At 38.2% G+C, this 26,958-nt stretch overlaps 1 protein-coding gene, 1 long non-coding RNA gene and 1 other non-coding gene across 8 annotated transcripts; 1 reads left to right on the forward strand and 2 right to left on the reverse strand.

Moving 5' to 3' along the window:
* On the forward strand, nucleotides 1-23,790 carry AGGF1 (angiogenic factor with G-patch and FHA domains 1). 2 transcript variants are annotated; one of them, XM_037373132.1, is made up of 14 exons: nucleotides 1-400; nucleotides 1,162-1,258; nucleotides 1,697-1,902; nucleotides 2,734-2,880; nucleotides 3,802-3,990; nucleotides 8,965-9,034; nucleotides 14,837-14,948; nucleotides 16,757-16,808; nucleotides 18,962-19,063; nucleotides 19,415-19,580; nucleotides 19,825-19,907; nucleotides 20,905-21,032; nucleotides 21,936-22,035; nucleotides 22,867-23,790. In XM_037373132.1, exons 1-14 carry the CDS (start codon nucleotides 230-232, stop codon nucleotides 23,065-23,067), a joined length of 1,824 nt encoding a protein of 607 aa, XP_037229029.1. In that variant the 5' UTR covers nucleotides 1-229; the 3' UTR covers nucleotides 23,068-23,790. The 2 variants fall into 2 exon arrangements, with proteins under 2 accessions (XP_037229029.1, XP_037229028.1); XM_037373131.1 differs by lacking the exon at nucleotides 8,965-9,034 and adding an exon at nucleotides 12,839-13,190 and having other exon boundaries at nucleotides 2-400.
* Nucleotides 19,646-26,631, reverse strand: LOC119141191. Of its 5 annotated transcripts, none has more exons than XR_005101871.1 (4): nucleotides 26,008-26,319; nucleotides 25,700-25,839; nucleotides 23,585-25,014; nucleotides 19,646-21,083 (listed from the first exon to the last, which is right to left on the reverse strand). It is a non-coding gene; the product is annotated as an uncharacterized LOC119141191 (long non-coding RNA). The 5 variants fall into 5 exon arrangements; XR_005101868.1 differs by lacking the exon at nucleotides 19,646-21,083 and having other exon boundaries at nucleotides 23,318-23,859; nucleotides 24,713-25,014; nucleotides 26,008-26,309; XR_005101870.1 differs by lacking the exon at nucleotides 19,646-21,083 and having other exon boundaries at nucleotides 23,318-23,859; nucleotides 24,865-25,014; nucleotides 26,008-26,304.
* Nucleotides 25,225-25,353, reverse strand: LOC119141949. The gene has a single exon (XR_005102104.1). It is a non-coding gene; the product is annotated as a small nucleolar RNA SNORA47 (small nucleolar RNA).
* Nucleotides 26,632-26,958: the final 327 nt, after the last annotated feature.

The following is a 26,958-nucleotide window of genomic DNA, read 5'->3' on the forward strand; positions in this document are numbered from 1 at the left end:
TGGCGCCGCGTTCGCGCCCCGCGGCAGGTCCTCGCGCACCGGGGGAAACTTTTCCTGCGGCGGCGCCGCCGGGCAGAGCTCGCGCGGGCTGGGGGGGCGCGCGCCCGCCATTGCTGCCCTCGCGCCCGGCCGGGCGCCATGGCCGGGGCCGGCGGGCGGGGCCGCGGCCGCCGCTTTGTCCCAGGCGCCGGGCGGCGGGCGGCGGGCGGGCGCTGAGGAGCGGGCGGGCATGGCCTCCGTGCCCGACGGCGAGCAGCGGGCTCTGCGGGAGCGGGTGGCCGTGCTAGAGGCGGACTTGGGCGCCTGCCGCGGGCAGCTGGAGCGGGTGCAGCGCCGGCTGCGCCGCACCGAGCGCCTCTACCGCCAGGCGCGGCAGGGCAGCGAGGCGCTGAGGAGACAGGTAGGCCCCGCCGCCGGAACTGGCTCCCCCGCCCCTCTCTCCCCCTCCGGGCCGGAGGGCACCTGGCCTCTGCCCTGCCAGGCACCCCTGCCGCCGTCACCCTCCGAGCGGGTGTCCCTCGGCCCCGCTCCGCTTGCCGTGACCCCTGGTGCGGGCGGGCCCGGTGCCTCCCGGAGCCCGGGCCGCGCTGCCGGCGTGCAGCGGCCGGGGAGGGCGCTGCCGCTGCCGGCAGGAGGTGCCGTCCCGAGCGAGCGCCCGGCGGCCGGCCCCGCAGGTGGCGGTGGGCAGCGCGGTAGGGCCTTCTCGGCTGCAAAGCTGGTTTCACAGTCAGAAGGAAAAACTGTATTTAGCAGAAGGAAAGATGCTTAATAAACAGGATGAGGCACAGGATGAGTGGAAGAGCTGTCCCGTGGATGCTGATGGCAAAATAAATGCCACAGCCGCCACAGCCACCACAGAGTAGTGGTTGTGGCCAGAAATCCGACTTTTCAGGATGGGCACCTGAAGAAAAACCTTGTTTAAGTTTTTCTTTTTCCTCCTAAATACTTGTCTTTGTTCCTGTATGCTTTATGAGCAAATCTCCTTTTCATTATGCCAACCATTCAAGTAGAAAATAGTCTCCTGCCAAAGATCAGTTGAAACACCGATGATGCAGTAGTGTTTTGCTTGAATTACAGAATGTAAAATAGGCTGATAATTCTTTCTGATGTAGACTCCTAAAATGCAGTGCTGTGTTCTGTAATGTGCTGTTTTTCTTTCAGGTTGAAGAGCTCACCAAGGAAATCCGTAATACAAAGGAGAAAGATGCATGTAGCGTAGAAGTACAGACAGAGCACTATGCTCCGTGGTCACAAGCAGGTAGAGGGGGTGGTGATTGCTTAAACAGGCATCTGGAACAGTATCTTATTTTGATTTTTTTTTAACATAAAATACATTTCAAGTCTGTATTCTTAGCTGCATTAAACTCAGTAACCTGACATCTTTTGGACCATTTCCCATTTATTCAAGCCATTCCTTATAGAACAGGATAAAATGTAGCATGGACTGTAGCAGAATTCATGCCATAGTGATCTGTTATGTAGTGATCTCATACATTACACACATACCTGTTTTCAAGACCTGATTTCTTCAGGAAGAGTAGAATAAATTCAAAGCAGAGGCACTACCTAATAATTGATTTTCATTGGACTACTTACATGCATAAATTTCCAGTTTAAGATTTAGGATCCTTAAACTCTACTGTATAAAATACTGCTTTGCTAATTTATGCAACTTCAACTTTCCACCCTCCCGCAGATTATTACTACTACGAAAATTACTACAATCACACTGACACTCAAGATTGTGCATCTGAACTGCCATTGCAGCACAATCATGAAACTGAAGGCACTGAACATAATTCACCAGAGGAATTGCAGACAAATGTTGATACTCCTTTAAGGATGGATGGCACCAAAGTTGCTGAAGGTGCAGAAGAGGAAAATCTCATCCAGAGTTCACAGGTTATAGAACTGTCTGGGGTTTTACCAATTTTCCAGTCAGCACTCTATTAATGTTTCATATAGTTTAAAAGATGTGCTTTTGGTCTTGATGTCACTGTAAGAAGTGATTTTTTGTGATGGTCTGGTGCTGATGGTAACAGACAAATATCCTTGTGCTTTGAAACTAGTTCTTTTTGTCATATGTTCCAAGTGTAATATACTCCTAGATTTGTTTTGGAAAAACAAAAGCAGCACATTCTGAAACACAGGTCATGCAAAGCCTGAAAGCATGGCATTTTTTTATCAGCAGAGTGTGTTCAATATGGCCATGCTGACTTTCTTAAAGTGTACTTTTTTATTCTCCATTGATAGAAGGAGGCAACAGAAAAGGAGAAGAAAATTGTGGGGTGGTTTAGTCTTTATTTTTTTGTGGGGCCTTTTTTCCCTGCTATCCAGCTTTCCCGTGAGAGAAATCAAGAGATCACTTGCTTCATCTCTTCTTAATCCTAATTATTTAACTGATTTTGTGCCTTAGCATCTAGCAATTGAAATGGAGCGGAGAGCAGAAATCTGTTCTGGGAATGTACTTAAAGGTCATGGCTCTGTATGTTTTTGATGTGAACTAGTTTTGAATAAAGGTTGGGTAAAACAAAAGGCACAAGATGTAGTTTTGGCCCCACTGAAATCAGTAGGACTTTAACAGTAAACTGTAGCTAGATTTTTGCCTTCTTGTTTAATCTTTAAACAATCCAGCCCATAGAGCACTAATTTAAAATAGGGGATTGTAAAATGCTAAAGAACCAACAAGGTTCTTCTAAGAAGAAAATTTAATTTCTTATTTTCGTATATCAGGAAGTAGAAGATACTACAGTACAAAAGGGTTCTTTGGCAGAAACCTTGAGAGCTGCTGCAGAGGCTGCTGTTTCACAAACTGGATTTATTTATGATGAAAATACAGGATTGTACTACGACCATAGCACTGGATTCTACTATAATTCAGTAAGGTTTATTTTCAAAACCCTTGGCATTTTTTCTCTATTGCAAAATTTTGGTAGTAAAAGTCAATGTGAACAAAGGACTAAGATCCAAGCTGACTATAATTTGAAAAATGTTACTGAAGATAAATAGTAATGGAAGCTTGTTAATTAGTTGTCACATTATTTCAGTCAAGTTTTAAGATAGCAGGCTAAGATACAAATCTAAATTTTCATTTAGTTCTTTTTGATGTCTCCTACATCTTTAACTTGCTTGGCATTGTAGAAGTTTTATACTGTAAAGCTGCTCTGTAACTCTTTCAAAGCTTGAGCTAAATGGTGACTTGTTTTGAAAAAGACAAATTGCTGAACTAAGTCAGTGGCTTCTCCACAATGAAAAGCATGTTGAGAGAAAATGCACAAAATACTCACAATACACTGGGTGGAGGAAGGAGCAGCAGAGAGGAACTGTTACAAACTGACTGCAAACTCCCCACTCCTCATCTCCCTGCACCACTCAGGCAGACGGAAGAGAGGTGGAGGAGCTGGGAGTGAACGAGCTGAAGTACAGCTTGGGGAAAAAAGGGGCAGGGAAGAGTGTTTTGTCTTTGTTCCTCATCTTCTGGCACTCTTTTAAATGACAGTAAATTAAATTTATTTTCACCAAATCAGATCTAGTTTACCCATGACAGTCGTCTTCCTGTCTTTATCTTGACCCATGAACTTTTTATTTTCTCCTCCAGTCCTGTTGAGGAGGGGAGGGAAATTGAGACAGTGGCTGGATAGTAGCCAGCCAGGGTCAAGCCACCACAGTCCTTTAACACATTTGAGTATTTTATTTCTGTGGTCCTATATTTATTTATGTGGTCCTATATTAAACTAGCTGTTTCTTTGAACAGTGTATCTACTGAAGTGATGATGACATTGTTCTTTGTTTCTTGTAAAGGAAAATCAACTGTATTATGATCCAGCAACTGGAATTTATTACTACTGTGACGTGGAAAGTGGCCGATACCAGTTTCATTCACGAGTAGATCTGCAGTCTTATCAGGCATCTGGTATTCAGCACACCAAGGATAAAAAAGGGAAAAAGAAGAGAAAAGAACCAGAGAGGATAACTGCAAACGAATATAAGGTAACTTTAGAACTGAACAGATAGAAAATGCAAAACCTGTTGGGTTTTTTTCATGATAGCAATTATTGGGTTGTGGGTTAGGATTTATGTAGAGGGTGTATGCTTATTTTCTGAAGAATTCAAACATCTTTAAACTATGTACAGCAGGTTGCTAACATGTAGTTAGTCTTCAGATAATTTTCCCATTGAGTGATTAAAGATGAAACTCCAAACTTTGATCCCCTCACTTTTTCAATGTTACTTTATTACAATGCAACTGTATATATGTCTAAAATTGAACGTCGGTGAATCTCTCCAGTTAGCAAGCACGCTAGAATGAATTCAGGCTGTGCATGGGCTGGGTTAATATCAGAAGTTCAGCATTACCTTAGTGTCTTGGTTTGGGGATTTTGGCTTGTGGTTTTTTGTTGTTTGTTTGTTGTTTTTTTTTAATTCATGTGATGGATCGAAAAATGATTGAAGGTTTTTGAAAACACACACTACCCCTTCTCTGTGACTTTGTATTCCAAAGCTCATTCCATTGCCATTTTATTGTGTCTATACTATCATTTGGAATCGATGAAATGTCTGTTAACTTCTAATTTTTGGCATATTATGCTCTCCTATTGATATTTTGTTTGGTCTACATTTTTGTTGTCCATAGTGTGTGGATAAGCTGTACATCTTAATAAATGCCCGTCGTAATTAACTTGTATTTTAAGTTATAAAAAAACATAGTTTCCTTTCTGGTGTTCTAAGTGCTAAGAAAGCATACCATGTAGTACATAGTGACTGCCTTGAAAAACATTACTCAGTCTTAAACACCAGCAGTTCTATTGTAAGACAGCTATTAAACCATAAGAAGCATTTTCTCAATGAACACTATTACTGATGTTGAATCAAATCTGTATAGTCCTAGTCAGCAAATGTTTTATTACTTAAGATTTAGTTGAATGTATTGATTTTTTTAGTTTACAGTGTTCCTTAGTTTGCATATTTTAAAGCTATTGCTTTAACCATTGCATAATTTCATTATGTAGGCATCAGTCAAGCTGATTGGTTGAAATCTGAAATACAAATACTCTAACATGATAGTTATGTAGCATCAGTACAGAGTTTAAAAATTTTGTGTCAGGAGTGAGGTCTTCTGAAAGATTTGAAAATGGAAACTGTTTACATTAAGGACCAGTGAAGGCAGTTAAGTGGATAGTGGTAGTTGATTGATTACAGATTTTATAGGTAGGTTGTGGCCAATGTGGGAATTTCTTCTCATGAGATTCCCTTGCAAAAGCTTGAGGTGGATACTTCGCAACACGAAATATAACTATCCTTTAGACTCAAAAGAGGGGAGCTGATGCAGTTGAAGCTAGGAGTTTTACCATCATGCAAGTTCTGGGTATGCTATGTGCAACTGCTGAATTAGCATTCTGCCCCTTTCAAAAGGTATTGTTAATACAGAACTTTATTCATCAGGAAAGCATCATGGAAAGCTTGTGTTTTGCTGATTGACTGGATACCAAGCAAAAATACCAAATCAAATATAAGAATAAGTGCAGTTTGTTATATTACAATATAATAAAGGAAAATATCATGCAATATGATAAAAGGAAACTACTGGTTATTATGGACAATATGATAAAAGAAAACAGGAGCAAAGCATCCAAATATTACTGCAAAGCATTACAAAGACTAAGAAAAGGATCCAGGCCCACACTATGGCAGGGAAGTCCCACTACCAGGAGTCTCTTGGTAACTGGGAAATTGCTATGTGGTGCATCCATCCATAGGTGAGGCTTCTGGCCCAGTCCTGGAGCTTGCCTGCCTTTATACTTGGTGAAAAACAAAAACAGTTTACATTCCTAGTGTACGCAGACTTTTAAGTTTATGCCAAGTGCAGGCGTGCGCTGTCTCACAATTTGTGAGATTCACACACGCCAGGGATGTTAGCCAGACACCCAAGCATGGTGTTCCTGTCATGACACAGCTGCACGCAGTTATTTATTGTCTGGATGGTCCTGCTCATGTCTTGCTTCAGGGGACTCGGGACAAACACCATGCGCTTGTTAAAGTTGTCCTTGAGCTCCCTGAGCTCACTGTCCCAAGTTAAACAATTCCTAATAAAACACAAAGAGTTTTTCAGCAGCAATCAGTTCAATAAACTTTCACCATAGCTTGTAGAAATAAGCCTTTATTGTATAGCACAATTAATAAATCTCTTAAATTTAGTTCTGTGATTAACTGTTATGTATTGACTTAAATAAACAAGTGTATTTATAATAGTTGTGGCATATACAGCTTTGACCTAATGAAGAACGTTGACTACTTTGTGGGATCCCATCATAATCCACTTCTGTCATCTGTTTATACTAGAAATAGCTACTTGCCTTCAGCTTATTTTATATTGATGGTCTTGTTAACAAATCTGTGTGAAGCTTCCACAGTCACAAGGTGGGAGGTAAACATCCACTTTTTCTGATGTGTTTTATTGATAGTGAACTGAGTACTCTGCTTTATTTATGAACAAGTTTGTTTGACTAAAAAGATAACCGAAAAAACCATATAAAACACACTCTGTAGCACACAGATCTTTGCATCTGTGAACATTAAGCGAAGGTTAGTGCCATAGTAAGAATCAAGGCTATTTCTACATTTGTAAAACAAAAAAGAGAGAGAATTCACAAAGTGAAATTTAAAAATTACTCTTCACTATAACTTCAAAAAGAAAAGAATGCCTTTTTGTCGTCACTTCTATGTAAATGCACTGTTAGATTTAGGGAAAACAAAGCACCTTACTGTCATATTTTATGTAGCTAAGTTGAAAGCACTTTATTCTTGTGTTGTTTGTAATCGTGTAAGAAACCCATGCATTAGCATAGAAAAAAAGTTACGTTAGTATAAAAGATTAAGGTTTATTAGAATAAAAGATTATAGACTTTTCCGTTACAAAACTGAAAAATAGGTTATAAGCTGCACAGTCCAGTTCATAGGTATTTCTGGCAATACTATTGTTATCTAGTTTAATCTGGTATTGGTGAAAGAACTAATTATTTTATGCTAGTTATTGTGTTATTTACATCCTAAAACAAAACCAGAAATGTCTGGGTTTAAGTGGAACTGCTTTCCTGGACACTTATGCCCAGCCTTCTCCCTTTTCCCTCCATTCTCTCTTCCACTCTTGAGAAAATAAATACAAACAGGTTAAAATAAAACCTGTCCTTGAATCCCATTAAATTATTGAAGTTGTGAAAATTATTTTGAAGATTAGTACTTCATTATTGCTTTTCCCAGTTGGTTATTAAATTATGCTGCTAGCCTGAAAAATGCCTCCAAACATTAGCTATTTTCTTGACCACAGTAGCTTGTACTCGACTTTCTTTTTGGACAGCCAGTATATGTAAGAGAATGGTTTGGTTTATTGCCTGGTTTGCAGACCACTAATAGTGGAAAATAAAGCAATAGTGGGGTTTCATTCTGGGAACGTCATACGTATTCCCAGGACTTTATTCCTGGATGAAGATGAGATAGTTTATAAGAATATGCATGTGAAGCAAGGGAGGACCGTGAACAGTAATGATAGAACCTTAAGTACACAAAACGCTTGTCAAACTTGTTTTCTCTCTTTCAGTTAAAGGATTAAATGTAAATAAGTATTGATAGATATTTAGCATTACTTAGACTTCCTTATTTCTTGTATTTGGCAAGTTTTATCAGCTGTGTGTATAGATTATTACAGCAAATATTTCTACATGCATGGTACTAGTAACTATATAGCTTTTACAAAAATTGCATGTGATTTTTTGAATGACTTATTCTATTTAAACCAAAGTTAGCATCTTTTTAATTTAAAAAAGATCATAATGAGGCCAATCTGTTAACTTTATTGTTTCTGGTTGCAGGAGGGTTTTTTAGTTGTGGTTTAGTTTGTAGCTATTGTGAAGAATTTGAGGGGCTCAGCTATCTTACACATAGTGTCTATTTATAAGGAGTAAGCTGGGAGGATTAACGCTACAGGAAATGCAAGGAGGTATTCCCACAAAATTTACAGCATTCTTGAAAAAGCAATATAAATCAGATAATCTAAAGAATAATACTAATCTTTTAAAATATTACTGTATTTTTAACAACCTGAATCATCAAACAAGAAAATGCTAGTGTGACGGTACTTCTAATTGCAAAAACAACAGGACGGGAACTCCTGTGCTCAGTATCTCCTGAGGAATGTTCCCGATTTGTACAAGTACTCTTCTTTGAAGAGAGTCTCTCTTTTCAGTCACCAAACTTCTATATTACAAGTAGTTTTCTTTTGACTTGTGAAACTAAGCATGCTGCCCACGTGTTTGCTTTTAATAGACAATCAGGGATTTTATTTGCCAGGATGAAGTATTAGACAGCCTTTGTGCAGCTTGCATAAAAGGATCGGTAGAATGCTTTGGAGCTTTCAGGTGTGTAGTCCAGTTCTGATCTCTTTTTTTGGTGGTAGGCCAAAAAAAAAAAGTACGGCAGGAAATATCATATTTTCTCCTGTAGAATAAAAACCTTTAAATATGTAAATTTGGAAAAGTTTAAAAAAAAAAAAAAAAACAAACAACAAACCAGAAGGTGGCATAAATGATAATGTGGTCCCTGGCCCAATATCTAGATCCAGCACTTCCATATTGGTTGGAGAATAGACTGTGCAGTAGTGATCATGTAGTTGTCGTTGGATTGGGGCTTTTAGAAATACATAGCAAAATTTAGATGCAAGGTCTGACATTTGCCATTTTTTCTAAAAATTTTTATAGTTTATTCTTAAACTACCATCTAATAGATTTTATTTTACTGTGGTGCTCAAAATTTACTTCTGCCATATTTTTTCTGTTATAGATGTATTCTAGCTACTTCTGTAGGAGAGACGAGAGTTTTGTAGTAGCATTTCCCATAGAACTCTTGAAGCAGTGATTTTTATTTTTTTATCACATACAGTTTACTTTTTGCTGATATTCATCCCATCTTTAGGTACGTCAATTGGCAGAAACCATGGCTAATCTGAAGATTTCTTCTTTTGGATTGGCAACTTCTGGTGAAGGTAGAGTTGAGATAACACACACATTAGAATGTGGATGTTTACCTTGAACCTTGGTATTTTTATTAAAGGAAAAATATCTAGTAGTTGATATTTAGATACTTCTTTTCCTAAAGGAATTGATTTTTTTAAGGTACTTGATCAGAATAATTTCATCTATGAAGTAACTTTGAAATATATTTGAAACACTGTAGTAAGTAAAACATCTGAAGAAAACTTTGATGGCATTCCAGAATATTTACAAAGAGACGTATTTAGCATCATTGTATTAACGCAGTTTCCTGACTAAACAAACTTTAGGTAGGGCAAATTTATGTTTCCTGTATTTCAGAACGGTCCACCAGTATATAAAATTGCTTCTTTATGAATGTAGGAAGAGCTTTACTCTTCTTCTGGCTTTTAATTAGATTTTTTGCATTGGAAATTCAAGTATTGTGTAGGGTGGAAGACAGTAACTGAAGTACTTGTGAAAACAGTGCTAGTAAGTGCTTTCATTACAGTAAAAAGCTATTTTAAACTGTTTGAAAATATTTCTTTAGTGAAATACTGAATTTCAGGTTCATATTTCAAATCAAGACAGCCAGTGCTGAAGAGCTATCATTCAGCCCTTTAGATGAAAGCACTGAGTGCCCATGATTCCATTAAGTCACCTACTGAACTTCTAGCAAACCAAGAAGCAACAGGCTACACATTCTGAAAAGTTGTATTTGTATATTGTGTGCTTTGTATAAAATCAGGCATAATACAGAAAAATGGCAAGTTTTGAAAGACAAAATGTCTTGCTCTGTCACACTAAAGCAAAAGGTATAGTTAAATGCTTAAAATATTTTGAGGTTTTTGTTAAAAACACGTCAGAGTATGATCATTCATGTGTATTTTATAAGTAGACCAATCTGTGCTTCAGAAGGGCATTGTGTTCAGGAGTTTGTGGCCTATTCTTTCTAGTGTAGAACAGTCAGTTGCAGTCACACAAGCATGATTTGTAATTCTTACAAGATCACTCCCCGTGGAGGTACATAAAAATCCTGATCTCACTTGCATCTTTGGCTATCTTTGTCGCGGATGCAGAGGTATCATAGAATCTTAGAATGATTTGGGTTGGAAGGGACCTTAAAGATCTTCTAGTTCCACCCCCCCTGCCCTGGGCAGGGACACCATCCACTAGAAGTGGATGTGAATATGAACCAGCTCAACCCTGTAGTTAAGAAATAGTTTATTATGGATCAGATTAATCCTGCTTCTCAGCTTTACTCATGTTCTCTCACTCATTACTCAGTGAGAGAAGCACCAGAGACCATGTGATACCCAAAAAGTACGAAGTTTTTCAAAGCTGAATTGTGTAGACAATCCATATCCAACATAAGACTGTTGGGTAGGTCTACTGACTATTTAGCTATATTAGGCAAAACAACACATGATGCTGTAACAAACATGGTTATAGTGAGCACGTACTTCCAGACTTTGTGTGTTGTATGATGTTTGAGATGAGGAGTTAAATATCCCGCCATAGAAATGAAGTGCATTACTAGTATTTGTTAGGTCGTTCAGGATAATACTGAACATTCTGTTTACTGCCATTTCCTAGTTTTTAAGCAGTGGCTATATGGAGGCAGGGTATTAAGTGTTGTTTCTATATTTACACTTTAATACATGCTACATATGTTCTGTGCTAGTACTAGTGGTTGTATATAACAGAAAAGGATTTCTTCAGTGCAAATAAAGATCCTCTCACATGCTTTAGGAATACATTCAGCATTCCTAGGCTTAATGTTTAGGCATCATCAGGATGTGTTTTTTTAATACAGATCTGTGAAATCATTAAGTGCTCAAAATATGTTTTCTTTAGGAATACGGTTTTAAAATCCTTAATGTTGCACACATTTTTAAATGCAAAGATCACATTTTACATTCAGTACTTAACTATTTAGTTTATTTGCTTTCTTAACAGCTGATGGTAGTAGTAGTGGAAAAACCAGAGGAACTGCTGAGAACAGGTTAATGGTCATATTGGCAGAATGTATGTACAAAATTCTTGGTCTGTCTATATAAATGCTTAAAATTGCTGTTTTCAACCCAGAACAGAGAGTCTACTCTTTAGTAGCTGGACTTTGAAAGAGCACCTTTTTATTTTCTAATGCAGCAAATCTGAAGTGATGCCCAAAACGAGTATCACTGAATTCACAGTGGAGAAAGAGCTCAGTGGTTGGAGCATTATACTTCGTCATCAGTGCGTCACAGTCATCTGGTCCTTTGCCTCAGTTGTGATTTGAGCAGACTATTTGGTTTCTCTGTTTTCAGATCAGATAACTGAAACTTAGGTAGCTTACAGTACTATGGAAAGAAATACATTTAGGTTTGTAGAGCACCTTGGTATGTTTGGTATCATTCTAAAATCCATACCAAGCATAAATATTGACAAAGATAAATACATGGGAAAAGATCATTCATAGAAGTGAAAACCAGATTTGCCAAAAAAATTTCTAATATAATTAATGTCTGACGTGTGGACTGTGTAGTCTTACTTTTGGCAGGATTATTACATCTCTTATTTGAAATAAACAATATTAGGCAGTGGCCTTCTGATTCTGTTCCTTCCTACTTTTAGTAGTTAGTTGATTCAGGGAGGGGGGCTAGTGCATTATAGAGAAACCCTAAACATACCAATAGTCCTTCCTGGACTGAGAGAAATTCTTGTTTTTGTCTTAAGAGCTGTGCCACTGATGAGTTTTTACAATTCTGAAAAGTGGAAGTGCTTTAATTTTCATGGTGTTAGCATACACATTAATTCACAATATCTTGGAATGTAAAATGCTTTATGTGAAAAGTTACTGAAAAAAGTCAAGGGTGTTTTTTATTTTAACTGCTGTGTTGCATATTTGGTAATTCAGGGGAATTGAATGCATTCATTTTGAACCCAAGATGGCAAGTAAACTTTTGTCTTTAATTTCTCTTTTAAAGCCATTTAGGTTTGTTCTTTTTTCTCTTTCTTTTTTTCCTTTAAAGATGGTCATCAAAGCTACTAGATTGAGAATTACATTTTCAAGGTACTTTGGCAAAATAAATATGAAACTGTAGATTTCTCGGTTAAAAGTTGATGGTCTGTTTTTCTGCTGATGGAATCAAATGGCAATGGAAAAATCTGCAATGACCTAATCTGTCTGGTATTCAGTAAAGAAATTTGTTGCAGTAGAAAATGGATTCTCAGTAGAACTGTTACACACAGCATAAATTAAACTTTAAGTTCTCTACAGTATCTTGAAAGGCTTTGATAAAGTTGCAGTTTTGAAAGGAGGAAGAGCAGGTCATTAGGGGAGCATGGGTGGGCATTCCAGATATTCTAGACCATTGTGGAAAAAAATGAGAAGACAAAACCAGGAGGAAGATATGATGAAGATCAATTAAAGAATGTTTAAACAAGTTGCAAGAATTGAGTAAGAAAGGGACCAAAGTAAGTGTCATAAAAGCAAAACTGGAAAATAGTCAAGATGGTGTTGTACAAGTTTGAAAGTGAGGACAAGGATCTTAAGTTTTGTGTGAGAAAAGAGGAAAGAATAAGTGACATTTAGAAGAGGAGTGCAGTCACACCTTCCCAAATAGAAGATGGTTTCAGTCATGACTAACAGAATGTGAAAATGTTTCTGCTGAAATGTTCTGTTGACTGCATGTACAGAACTTTCTGGAAATGTAACCATTTCTTTATAGTTGTAAAAATAATTCTTCCTAGTGAAGAATTTGATTCCAGGCTTATAGCAGACTTTAGAATAGCTCAGTCTGTAAAGAATGTAACATTCTGTAACTCCCCTCCAGGATGTGGACACAGAAGAGCAGAAATCATCTAACAGCCTGAACTGCTTTTCCACTACTGAGCAAGTAAGTTCTGAAGAAGAAGAGTCTCCAAATATAAGAAAGAAGACTAAAGTGGACACAAAACCACGAAACAGTCTAACAGCCAAAGAATCAATTTCTACAGACAGTGTAAATTCACATTCACGCAAAAGCACACCTGATACTGCAGCATATACAGATGACAGTAGAACAGCAGACACAGAGAGTGAGCCAGAAGAAGGTGAAATTATGGATTCTGAGTATGAAGCCTATAGCAGTGAGGATGAATTAACAAGTGAAGAAACTGCTGATTCAGGAGACTCAGAAAACGAAGGTGAATTATTGTGGCTTTTATGTATGATATTACTGTATTTTTCCAGGAGCCCATTAGGAACAAACTACAAGAAAATTTGGATAATATAAAAAAATATATATGAAAACAAGTGACTTGAGATACTTCGAATTAAGAAGAACTATATGTTACTAGTAATTGTTTCCTTCTCTTTACTTGCGCAGTAGTCAGGAGTAAGTAGTGGTGGTTTTGTAAAAGTTGATTAGGGGTATAATGTTCTGTGCTTCTGTAGAAACCTTAGTGGTAGAATAAGATTTGTTTAGATTAGGATAGTGACAGGAGAAAATAAAGACTATTGCTAAAATAGAGGTTCTAGTACAGAACTCCCAGTAATTCTATGTATTGACTCTCTTCAATTAATACATAATATTTTGGGTACTGTTCATAAACAATCATAATTCAGCATAAGATGAGTTCACTGTAGTGAAAAGGCTGAATGTGGAGTACTCAGTACTATTTGAAATCCTATTTTGTGTGTAGTCCAGTGGCAACATGTAAGAAATGGGTATAGAGAAGAAACTTGTATATTGTTTTGTACCAAAGAAAGTGTTCTCCTAGGTCCTTAAGACCTCCTCAAGAATTGAATGGTCTCTTGCAAAAGCAAAGCAAAACAGAACAGGAAAAACCCCAAACAGAACAAACAAACATAACCTGTGAAAAACTCAATGCAATTAATGGGAACTATGTATGTGCAAAGGATATTCCAAATCATAGAATGAAATACAACCTATAGAAGTCTGTACTGCAGCCTGAGCCCTGCTTATAGTTAAATAGCCAGTTTGTTTCTTCAGTTTTCATTGCTTTACTTACTCAGCTACTCAGATTCTGAGTGTTTAATGTCATCCAAAATGTCCTTGCTACCATCAGCCTTTCAGATTAAATTTCCTTCTCATACTATTTTCTAATAATCAGTTCTGCAGTTAATGCTGGAGTAATAAAAACTGGAGACAATTTCTCTCTCCTAGTATCTTTTGAACTGGTGTCTTCCCATCCTACTATGTCTATTCCTATCTGAGATCATTGGAGACTGTTTCTGCAAATGTACATCCAAGGACAGAATTCATATAGCTGTTAGAACGTAATTATTTAACAGGTGCTGAGGCAAAAAAGTATATGCATCTGTAGGCTCTTCTATTATTTTTTCTTATCTGTATTGCTGCACAGTGCTAGTAAGGGTAAAAACTAGTAAAATTACATTTGACATAGAAATTACCAAATATAAAGTTCTGTGTGCTTTATGTTTGTGATGTGAACAAAAAGGTGCTGCCTTTTCTCAAACTTAAAACTGTATTCTAATCTGTTATGACTAATGGTCCATACATGTATACTATGCTAGTAAATTCTTTGAATGTATTTGTATTTTATTGCTGTAACTAAACAGTTGTGCACATGAAAATAACCAGAATTAGGAAGATTTTTCGTACTTCAGTTTGTGGTCCAAAAGCTTTTGAAACAGTAGCCTTGTCAAAGTTTTCTCTCAGATGTGCTTACGCATTTATTTTCTGAAAGTTGCATAGTATTCGGCCAGGTCATGGCTGAATGTGTATCAGTTGTTTGAAAGCTGTGGAATATAGGGGTAAAATTGTAATTTGTTGGTGGTAATAGTCTTTATTTTCTTGTAATTACAGATGAAGAAAAGATCTGGCCTCCTTGTATCAGAGTAATTGTAATAAGATCACCAGTTCTACAGACTGGATCGCTTTATATTATCACAGCTGTGAAACCTGCTACAATTGGAAGGTAAAACTGAGTGGAATTTTATGAGTTGTGTTTTAATCCCAACTGGCAACTATGTCCCACACAGCTGCTCACTCGCTCCCCAATGGGATGGGGAGGAGAACAGGGGAAAAAGGTAAAGCTTGTGGGTTGAGATAAGAACATTAATAATTGAAATAACATTTGATTCTAATAATAACAATTGTAATGAAAAGGGAGGAGAGAGAGAGAGAGAGGAATAAAATCTGAAAGGGGGAAAAAACCCCCAAGTGATGCACAATACATTTGCTCACCACCCACTGACTAATGCCCAGCCAGTCCCTGACCAGTAATCCACCAGCCCCAGCCAAGCCCCCCAGTTTATATACTGAGCATGATGTTCTCTAGTGTGGAATATCCCTTTGGCTAGTTTGGGTCAGCTCTCCTGGCTGTGTCCCCTCGCAATTTCTTGTGCCTCTCCGGCCCTCCCGCTGGCAGGGCCTGAGAAACTGAAAGTCCTTGACTTAGTATAAATGTCACTTAGCAACAACTAAAGCCATCAGTGTGTTAACATTATTCTTGTGCTAAATCTAAAACACAGCACCATACCAGCTACTACCAGACACAGTCTGAAACTGTACCTTACTTTGAAAGCTGTGAAAGCCACTCAGGGTTGCTTGTCCCTGCTCTTCATGCTTGTTCTCCTAGTGTGCAGCAGTTATGATGTACTCGTTAAGTTAGGTTAGCCCACAGTGAGAATTTTAAGTCATGTCACATAATGTCATGCTTGCTGGGGTAAGAGCATACACAGTTAATGTAGCTCAGCAGGCATCAAAATTTCTTAGTGATAACTTGATCTTGTGTCTGAGTCCTAATGGCAGCATAGCTGCAAGTCATTCTTTGAAAACTCTTCTAGAAAGTAAACTTTTTCTCTGGGCCACTAGGATAACTTTTTTAGAAGCGCAAGAACACACTTCAGAAGTTCAGAATCACAAGAAAGCATATCCTGGACTTCCTCACATATTCAGATTCTAGTAGGGCTGGTTCATCGTTTTTGAATAAAAAGTTGGGGTTTGTACTAGCTTGTTGTGCTCTTCCAGTTCTAATATTAAAAAAAATAATAACAATCTGTTTTGTTCATTGTGGATGATTAATTTAATGTTGAATTAATGCTTTCTTTCATGCTTACTGAAAACTTCACCCTTTTTCAGCTGCTTTTATCTAATGCTCATAGGTATGTTTTGACTTGCTTTTACAGCTGGAGTTTCATGGATACGTTTATGTGAAGATTAACAGATGACAATTCTGCTTGCAGTTTGCATATAGGTCCCTTACTACCTGCATTGCTTCTTCATTCCCTAGTATAAGAAACTAATACACAGATCCCTTCCTCCTACTGCAGTACTTTTGACCAAAAAAAACACCCTGTACAGATTACTTTCATTGCTTGTATTAACCTGCCTAATTCTACCAAGAATTCAACTTCAGCATTGAAGACTGGTGACAAGATGCACTGAAGAGCCTGAAGGATGCAGAGTTCAGACTGTTATTCACAGGCATTGTACGAGGATAAAACTTCAGATAGAAGTGTCAGGTTTATAGATAAAAATTCAACAGTACAGCTTTATCATATATTTATTGCCTACTGTGTATAGTTTGTAGATGGAAGAAAGGACCTGAGGCAAGTCTTTACGTTGTGTATATAGCAATACAGTGTGTTATATCTGTAAAGCATCCTAATAGCTCAGAAGAGAAACATGTTATTAAGGTTCAGCTGAAACACACCTTTTGTAAGCCACTTGTTAGACCTATTTCTACTTTGTTCTGATTTATTTATCAACTTAACTTTTCAGAGAAAAAGATGTGGGACACACACTTCAGATTCCTGAAGTTGGAGTCAGTAAGGTAACTTTTGTTTCTGTCTGCTGAAAGGTAGATCAGTGTATGAATGAAGCTTTAGATTTTTATGGCTTTAAATTCTGCAAAATCTTACGTTAAATTTTTTTAAGAACTTTTAGAATAAGATGGGGATTTAGCCACATTTGAAATTAGAAAAAGGAAGACATACAGTATGTTACTGAATGGGAATTTAACATGAACAGCAGTGTGATTTCAATGTCTATAAGAACAAGTCTTTTTTAAAATTGGAGTTTTACTAATCCACAGGACAAAAAAATTATACTTTGAATCTTGAATTTCTTAATAAGTTTTTCTCACGTTTAATAACTACTCTGTTAAGTACTAATGGTATATAAAATATTGATGTCAACTAGTTAGAACTTTGTCATAAAGTAATCTGTGCAGTAGAGCTCAGAGCAACAGGTTTTATTTCATTTTTCTTCAAGGCAGCTGTATAAATACATGTGATGTACAGGTAACAGAATTTCTTTCAGTGACAGACTAAAGGAAAATTTTTCTTCTGGTTAAGAAAGATTAAAAATAAATTATGTGCTCTGTTTTGCTAACTACTGTAACACAGACGGTACATACTATAGCACTCTTACTAAAAAAATGTAGATTGACAAAGACATGTCATCACAAGCAAAAAAAAAATAAAAATAAAAACATCTGCAAGTGGAAGTATCTGAAGTATGCTTTAGTATGTCTGTTCCAGATGATAGTTCTGATTAATCAGCCATTTACCATATTTCATACTGAACAGTTCCCAGAGCAAATCTTCCCGTTTTAATTACTTTTTCAGGCATGTATTTGAAATAGGGAGCATCAAGGGCCAAAAGGCTTTTATTTTTCTGTAGTGTTACAATTTTAGTACTTCACAGGTACCTGACTACTTATATAAGGAGTTACTTCACTTTGCAGATAAGGTGTCAAAGGCAAGAAGATAAATCACATTATGTGTAGAAACAAAACAAAAAGAAAACAAACTGGTAGTTAACCTCACTCTTCATGGTTAACAGCCACTTAGGCATTTGCTTTTCTTGAATGTAAAGTGTAATTTTAAAAAACAGTGCTACATCCTGCAGATTTAGCATCTCTAGAAGAAGTTTGCGTTCATCCTATTCAATATAACAGAGGTAGAAATGCAATAATCTATTGAATGAGCTAGTCAATATCCACCACTAAGGGAGTATTCCTGTTGTAAATGCTAGCCAATCTACCAAATTGTATTTTAATATTTTTTTAATGACTGAATGTAGCAACTGCTGTTGCTCAAAGATAAGAAGACATTTGGGTTTAAATGAACACTTTATTTCCAGACTGACCCAGGTTTTTTTTCTCCACTATAGCAAAAGGGATCTTTGCTTGTCAAATTTGAAAGAGTTGCTTTTTTAGACTTATTTTTTTTACTGGAAGTCTTAGTAGGCTTCAGAATTTTATTTTGGTTTTCTCAGTGGCTATTTTTGGAGGTAGTACGTATCTTTGTGAGTTTGGCCAGGAGTTGCGTTTTCTCTGTTCTGTGTGGGCTTGGGAGTAATGCCTATATAGAATTGCAACAGCAAAACAACAACAACAAAAAAAAGAGACTGTTAGTCTCAATTTCATAAAGGATATAAAAGGAACAGCAAATGATGCCTGGTCATTGTGTGCTGGTCATCAAGATGCAGGTGAAGATAAATTATGTGAAATATACAAAAGCATGGCATTTAAGGAGCTATTTCAGATATGAAAGACCAGGTAACCTGAAGCTGTAGAATGAGATCAGGTGGTTTTTTTAATTGAAAGAGTTAAAAATGGAGTGCTGTAACATACAAGAAAAAAGCCTTTCATGTATAAGAAAGTTAAAAATACTCTATTACCTAATCTTGTAGTCCTTTAGGTAAAGGATGATTGCACATTGGAAGTATATACTTTTTCAGTCCTGAATCAGTTTATGGTCGAAATAGTTCTATACTTTAGCTCATGCTGTTCTGGCCCATTCATTTATGTTTCACATGGATGAAATTATAAGGTGTGGAATACTCTTATTTACTTAAGAGTACCAGAGGTGCTCATTTAAAAGGCCTCAAAAGATATTCTGAAGTCTTACTTTTAAATGGCATATCAATTGTGTAGTATTTGCTTAATAAGAGCATTTCACTTAGGCTTCTATTTATCAGTTCCATGCAGAAGTATATTTTGACCACGATTTGCAAAATTATGTTCTTGTGGATCAAGGCAGTCAGAATGGAACAGTTGTTAATGGAAATCAGATTCTCCAGGTGAGTACCTGTTGTTACAATGCTGTGTATGTTGCAAAAAACTAGTCATGTGGTCACTTAAAACATGTTATGGCAAACTGCCAACAATGTCATTGTATGGCTTCCTTTCATATGTTAGTCTCTTTGTTCTGTTCTGGTTTTAGGGCTACTTACAGTACTTCACGTTTGGCTTCTGTTAAGAAAAATCCACTGTTTGCAGTTGCTAGAGTGAAATGCCCATTGCAATTAAATACTTGCCTGCATTTGTGAGACTAAACTGAATTACTGAATTATGAGTAGTGTTCTGAAATAGAGTTCATGCTCTACATTAGTAACTAATTAACATGCTGCCTAAACTTTCTTTTGCTGTAGCCTAAAACAAAATGTGATCCCTACATCTTGGAGCATGGAGATGAAGTGAAGATTGGTGAAACTGTGCTTTCTTTTCATATACATCCTGGCAGTGATACTTGCGATGGATGTGAACCAGGACAAGTCAGAGCACATCTTCGCCTGGACAGGAAAAAAGAATCTTCTGGTTAGTTGTGTTATCATTTGTTACATTTTTATTACAGCTCTTTACTTGATAAACATGACAATTACTTCAGGTTTTTTACAGTTTTATTGTCAACTGTGAACAGTTCTGTGATAGATGGCAATGTATTTTCTTCTTGGATGTATGCCTGTGTGTAATACTAGAATGAAAATTCTCAGTTGTCTTTCTGTTTCAAAACATTGTTACATTATTAATTAGAAATTCAATCCTGTGTTCTTCCTTTTAGTTTGCCCAGCACTTAGCAAAGAAGAGAGAGAGTTAGTCAGGAGAAAAGCATTAAAACAAATACGGGTAAAATATGGTTTACAGGTGAGTTTACAGTAGAAGTTAAGTGTTTGAATTTTACATCTACTTTGTGATTCCTGTTTTAAGCCATAGACTTCAGTGAATAAGGAAAGTTTTCAAATGCACACAAACTTAAAACTCAAGCTTGTGTTTTGTACACTAAACAATAACAATTTACCAACCTCTGCAGAGAGAGATGATGGTAACAGGGCATGACAACTCTGTTAAAGGTTTAGGAAAAGAAAATCTGTTCCAACATCTGCAAGATTTGTCATCCTTTTGAAGTTAAGATTTCTTAAGATATTGCTATCTTTATTTCTGAAAATTAAGTTTGCACTAAATTACAGTGCTATCTTTTATTTGGAAAGGTAGAATAATGAGCAACTGAAAAAAATGATGGAAGGAACAGGGAAATTCTTCTAAGTTTTTAAGTCCACTCTGCCACAGAAAAATGCCAGCATGAATATGGAGGCAATAAATATAATATGTAAGCATTCAACTTCTGTTTTAGAGCTTATTTTAACAACAGGGTTACAGCAAGCACTTGTAGTAAGTACTCATGTAGAAAGCAGAATGCTGTCATTTGTCTTGAATTCTTCAGCTACCAAAATAGTATCAATGCAGAATGTATACATGCGCTTAGTTCTGTCTTGTACTCTGAAGAACTAGCTGCTGAGGAACAGCCTAAATGTTTAAATAGAAATCCAGCGGCATGTCCATATGGTTTTATGCTTGATATGGAGAGATTGATTCTTCATACCAAGAGAAGATTCAAGAGAGTATGTTGATTTATTTGTGGCCTCTATGAAATAGATTAATTTGGCAATACTGTATTATTATGTGAATATGGCAATAACATACCTTACAAGGTATGGCTGTAATGTAAGAAACTACTAAATGATATTAGAATTAATATAATAAGCTGAAGCTGCCTCATTTTTGGAGGGAAGCAGTGAAGTTAATCAGAAATAATTTAAAGCTCACTTTCTTTGTCTTGATGGAATTTAATCTGCTTATAAAGAACACAGAGTATGAAGACAACAAAGCAGTGAAGAATCCAAAGTACAAAGACAGAGCAGGAAAACGCAGAGAGACCATCGGAAGTGAAGGAACCTTCCAGAGAGATGATAGTCCAGCTTCTGTTCATATGTAAGTTTATTTGAAGAGGGGGGAATCCTCAGTGTCATTCTGTAGTAAATACTAAAAAAAGATGACAAAGCATCAATTAGTTACTAGGATACAGTTTGTTAGATTATTAATTACCTGCATATATGTTAGGAGAGCCAGAAAATCTAAGCTATTCCTACTTTCCAGTTCACTTGGTCTTATTATTAGCTCTTCACCTTCCATATAGAATTCAACTTGGCAATAAGGATACTGAGACCACTTTCTTACCAGCTCAAAAAATCAAGGAACTCCCCAGCTGCACTATTGACACCTCCAGTAGTGTCTGTTTTTCAAGTGTCTCAATTTTGATTTTTCCTATCCAATCCCAGTAATAGTACACATGCAAATTTTTCACCTGCAGTTTTTCACTGTCAGTATCCAGTCTATCATAGGGCATACGTTTACACACCTCTTAAATGACACTTAATCTTCCTCTTAAATTACTCTTTGCTTTTGTAGTTGAAGTTGTGGTGGTTTTTTTAAGAAACGTGGAAGTGTGAAACAATGAAATACATGTGTTAGGATAATTTGGTGGTGAGGTAGCAATACTGCCTTTTCACTAGTGCAGACACTTACTTTAGGATTTGTAAGATACATGATGGGTAGGTGGGAATTAAGTGGTTCAGAAGGAGTTTTAAGAAAGTTGATATTGACCAGAAGCTTGGAATAGCTTTGGTAACCAAAGAGATTAATGGAGGAACTTGCAAAAGGTAGCACTACGGTCTTTTGGATAGCTCTTGATGGAGCTAGGAACAGCAGAGTAGTTGAGCCCTGGTTTCTGGAGCAGTATATGCATGCATGTTTGTCCTTCAATAATTGAATAGAGAGCATGCTCTTTGTATTGACTCTTACTTACCCAGTTATCTTAAACTTTCTTCATCAAAGTGAAATCAGCAACAGCAACAAAGGACATAAAATGTTGGAGAAGATGGGATGGAAGAAGGGGGAAGGCCTGGGCAAGGATGGTGGTGGTATGAAGGATCCGGTAGGTCTTTCTGGTTTTTAGTTGGACCAAAAAGGAATAGAAATCTACTTGCTGTGAAAAATGTCTAATTGTAAGCCACTGTTCACTTGAATAATTTCAAAATCCTGGTTAGGAAGGAATAATCTCACTAGGACTAATCTCAAATAATTTTTTACTTGACTAATAAAATACTTTGAAATTTTTCAATTATTTTGTCCCTTCAGTAGAAAATGCCAGTGCTGGCTCACTGTAAGCAAGGGAGGACAGATAGCTCTAGCCACTGAATTACTAAGCCAAGATTTGAATACAAAGTCTGGAGGAAGACTGAGATAATTGTAAGTGATGTGACTTCAAGATGGCTTATGGTGGAATTCTTCACTTCTACTTTGAAGGCTGATATAGCACAAAAATCAAGCTAGATGACAAGCTATGACAGAGGAAAAGCTGGCTGAAGTCACTGTAGCCACCAAGTGCTGGGCCTTTGTGGCAGCTAGGTTAGCCCCATTTTTGTCACCAGACATGTTGTCTTTTGGCAGTAGTGCTGCTCAGAGCAAAACACTACATTTTGTTGTCAGACTATGCAGCACAGGGCATAACACCGTTCACTTAGTGAGAAGTACTTCCCAGTAATGTTAGTGGCAGGTGACATCATTCAGCACTCTACATCATAGTTCTGGAGATGGTGATTTGACACATCATTTTAACAGTACTTTAGATGTCCATGTATGATCTAGGTATATTAGAGCCCTAAAGAAAAGCACTTGGGGAGGGGGAATTGGGATCATAAAGTATGAATCTAGGTATTTAGAATACCTAATTTGCAGTTACAACAATGTTTAATGTATTTGACAGATCTACCTTCAGTTACATAAGACACATGCAGGTTTGGGTACCAGTAGACCAGCCTCTATTGAAGATGTTCAGATCATCCAGAGCAAGAATAAGAAGAACTGGGATAAAGCAAGAGAAAGGTTTGCTGAAAACTTCCAAGAACCTACATCACAAAGGGAATCACCTAAGATTACGTCTTGGGTTAAAGGGACTGTGGAGTAAAGTATCTGGTCCCACAGCAGGGTAATTCCTGTGTGTAAATAGTTGGGAGAGAATTTATTTTTGTTCTTTTTTCTTCTGCTAAAGCAGAACTTTGGTGATATGTAAAATACAGTTGTGGAAAAAATGATACAAGATTAACCCTATTATGTTAACTGGTTTTCTGTAGTCTTCATGCTTTTATAAAAACACACTTTCAATAAGAAATCAATGGAGTTTAGAGGGATATTCAAGTTTAAGCACTGAAAAGGGATTCTTATCATGAGCAGAAAGTTTAATTGTGTTTTAACACAATTTTTCATGGAAAGTCAAACAAAACATCTGTTACATTTAAATATGATACAGTGGTTCAAAAGCAAGCTGAATCAAATGAAGAGGGAAAAAAAAAAAAGGGGGGGACAGAAAATGCCCTGGACCCCTACTAACAGAGCATCCATACTACCATTTCCTCTTTTGTATGCTCAGCAAGTTCACCACTCAGATTCATACAGTTCAGTACTAGTTACATGTCTCAGCTTACCTTATGGGGGTAAAAACCTTGTTTTGAAAAGATTCATCAGTACTGTTGCAAAAGAAATACTGCACTCCATGAAATAAACTGCCAGCTTTAGTGAAGAAAACAATGTTCAGAGATGGATTGTAGCAAAATTTTCTTCTGTGAAGAACTTTACATTTGTTTAGTGAATCTGTATCATGCCTTTAAAAAGATGAGGTATGTCTAGAAAACTGCTGTCTCTGTGTATTATTTATTAACTACTTGTTCTGATAAATCCATTGCTGGCAATGGAGTTCATGCTAGAACAAACAAAAAAAACACAAACACAATGAACCAACTGCTTTTTGGTGGGGAAGGATTGCCAAACTGAAGCTAAAACTGGCATTTATTGAATGTTCCTAAACACAATAAATCACTGTCAGTTTAAGCAGTGTGCTTCTTGATACTATCTTGCACGTATGCTAGATAGGAGTGCTCTTCTAAATTGAGAAAACCTTGATTTTGTTTTAGTCAAGTTAAAGTTCTGATACTTGTCCAAGTAAACTGGGTAGGTATCGCCATTCTATCAGATCATGCAGGCAACTGTCAAGCACTGCTGAGTAAAACCAAGGCAAGTTGCTATCTTGTATGCTTAGACACACATACAATATAAAGGAAAGCAGTCAATCTTTGTAATTTAAATCATTAAAGCACACAAGTTTAACAACCTGAAGCACACCTTGAGCAGTAGTTGAAGATACAGTTATGAGCACTCTAAATGCCTGCAGCAATATTGCTTAATTAAAGTCAGTTCACTGTTTGCCTTTGTAAACAGCTATTTTTTACTGCTTTAGTGATAATTATGAATTATTGGCTTGCCTTCTTGTTGCATTCCTTTATATTGCCAACTTCACATTTTCAGAGGCTCCCTACTTAACAGCTGTGAAAAAAAAAATGTTCTTAATGAAACAGCTACATGTTAAGTTTTAGTTCACCATGTATCTAAAAAGGCATTTCTGCTAGTAGGAGGAAAGAAACAACCCTGTGCGCTAAAGAAAGTTTTTGCCCCTTTTTTTTTTTTAAAAAAAAAAAGCTGACCTGCGTGGTCTTCATAGTAACTCAAACTACAAATCTTAACCTGAAGGGAGAGCAAGACTGCTTGTACATACATACCTTATTAAGAACCTTAGTTGTCCTCTCCCCAGTTATTCAAGTAACAACTGTAAATATCAATCACTGGTTTATTGTTGCCTTGCAAAGAAGAAACACAACAGGCTTTAACTGAGCCTTCATTTTATAAAAGTTTTAAGTAAGCCATCATTCACCTTCTGTGAGAGGCACAGCCTCATGCAGTCAAGCACTGACTGTTTTCAGTACTGCAGGTTCCTCTTTCAACAGACAGTTCCATATAAAGGGTTAAAGGTTAGTCTCAGTTTAGTCGGTGTGACAAATCCCATTACCACCTTATGATGCTCCTAGGAAAGTAGAAAAAGCAGTGCCATTAATACAGCATTAACAACTGAAAATAAGGTCTGACTAATCCTCATCAAGCAGCTGGGTGCCAAGTAGGAAGACCTGTATTGAGCTAAATAGGGCTTTTCATCTCCTACCTTAGTGACCTCTTAGGAAGTTTTAAGTACAAATGAGTTAGGCGAAAACCACCAGAGGTGTGCAAGCCTTATGTGCAAATGCAGTACTGCTTTCCCTCACGTCAGGAGGGAAACATGAGTTGTCATTGCACTATTCTAATTTTGGAGGCTATAACCAGTAAGATACAGCATAAAGTTTAACTGTCTTACCTTCTCAGTCCTCCAACCATCCTGTTGTCTTTTTCAATTTATGATACTTGTAATTTAGACAAAGTTGCTTTTCTGTACATCAAAAGTCAAAAGTTTTAGCTGTTTGCTGTATGTTTATTACTAGCATGTATAATCTTAAAACTGTTAAAAATAACATTACACTCATCAGTTTATATAAACAATTTCTGTAATCCTCACAGTGAATTTTGTAGAGTACCAACTTAGCAAACATACTTCTGAAATTTAAAATAAAGTAAGAGTAGGTACATTCATCACTGTGTAAAAGCCACTGGACTAAGCACCTATGCCAGCAGGGGCTCTGAACTATTTTATACATAGAAGATACTTTTACAAAACGTACCATAGATTAAACTGGAGTTTCTGTTCTAGCAAGTACAGACCCTTTGCTGCAGCAACTGGTTGTATGCAGTGTACCAGGCAGGTCTTCCACCAGTAGGTAACAAATCCATAGCAGCATGAAGAGATGTCAAAAAGAGCATCCTGTTAGGAACAAGATGTATTTAAATGTGCATACCAAAAGGTTTTGTTCTATATAGGGGTTTTGTAAGTGCTGCGTGGGAATTTTTCCTCGTGTAGTTGCTACCTTTTAACCGTTTTTTTTCTGCATCTTACTATAATCCAGCAATACCTCTCTGATGGTGCGCATACCTGTGGTACTGGTTTCTGTGGCCTTGCAAGCACTGATCTTGGTACAGCCCTGAGCGCAGCACAGCACCATCTGCTCTCACCCGTTTGTGCTGACGTGTCTCGGTGTTATTTCAGCTCCGCAAAAGGGCACATGCTGCCTCTTCTGCTGCTCCTCAAGCCCCTTGGATACGACCGGGGAAAAAACGAGGGTTATGGCCTGGCCGTCCCGCCGGCGAGGCCCTTCCTGGCGCACAGGCGGCTCTGTCCGAGAGGCCGTGCAGCTGGCCGGGCCCGGCAACACCGCCCGCCCCCGCCGCCCGCCCCAGCCTCTGAGCCCGGGGAGCCGCGCGGCCGCGGCGCCGGCCCGCCCAGCCACAGGCGGCCTCGCCTGGCCTGGCCTGGCCTCGCCTCACCTCGCCGCCGGGCCCGCCGCCATCTTGTCGCGTCTCGTCCCTCAGGCCAGCGGGCGCGGCGCTCTGCTGCAGAGGCACGGCGCGGGGGAGGCCGAGGGAGGAGCGCGGCCCGCCCAGCCCGGCACCGCTGCGGGCCCGGGTCCGCACCTCGCGTTTGCACTTAAAACTGCTCCGCCGCCGCCTCCTCCTCCTCCTCCTTCCCCGCCCGCCTCCCACCGGGGCCGCGGGCTGCCCCGCCCGGCCGTGGGCTGAGGAGTTCCGGGGAAGGCGGGGGGTTGTCGCGGTGCCCTGCAGCTGAGGAGGAGCAGGCGCGGGGAGTCCACCATCGGAGGGCGACGTGACTGGAGGCCACACAGCCACGAAAGAATATGAGAGCCATAGATCCCAGTTTTAAAGTACACCTACATGACTTTTTTTTAACATTTAGGATCAGCAATGATCCTAAGAACGAATGGGTGGAGTCTCAGGAGCAATCCTGAGAAAGAAATGCCGGGAGGAGCCAGTACAAGCCACCAAGGGAGCCAGCATGGCAGTAGCCTCAGCCAGTTCGTGGGCCATT

The sequence above is a fragment of the Falco rusticolus genome, chromosome Z (genome assembly GCF_015220075.1).
Source record: "Falco rusticolus isolate bFalRus1 chromosome Z, bFalRus1.pri, whole genome shotgun sequence".
Taxonomy (NCBI): domain Eukaryota; kingdom Metazoa; phylum Chordata; class Aves; order Falconiformes; family Falconidae; genus Falco; species Falco rusticolus.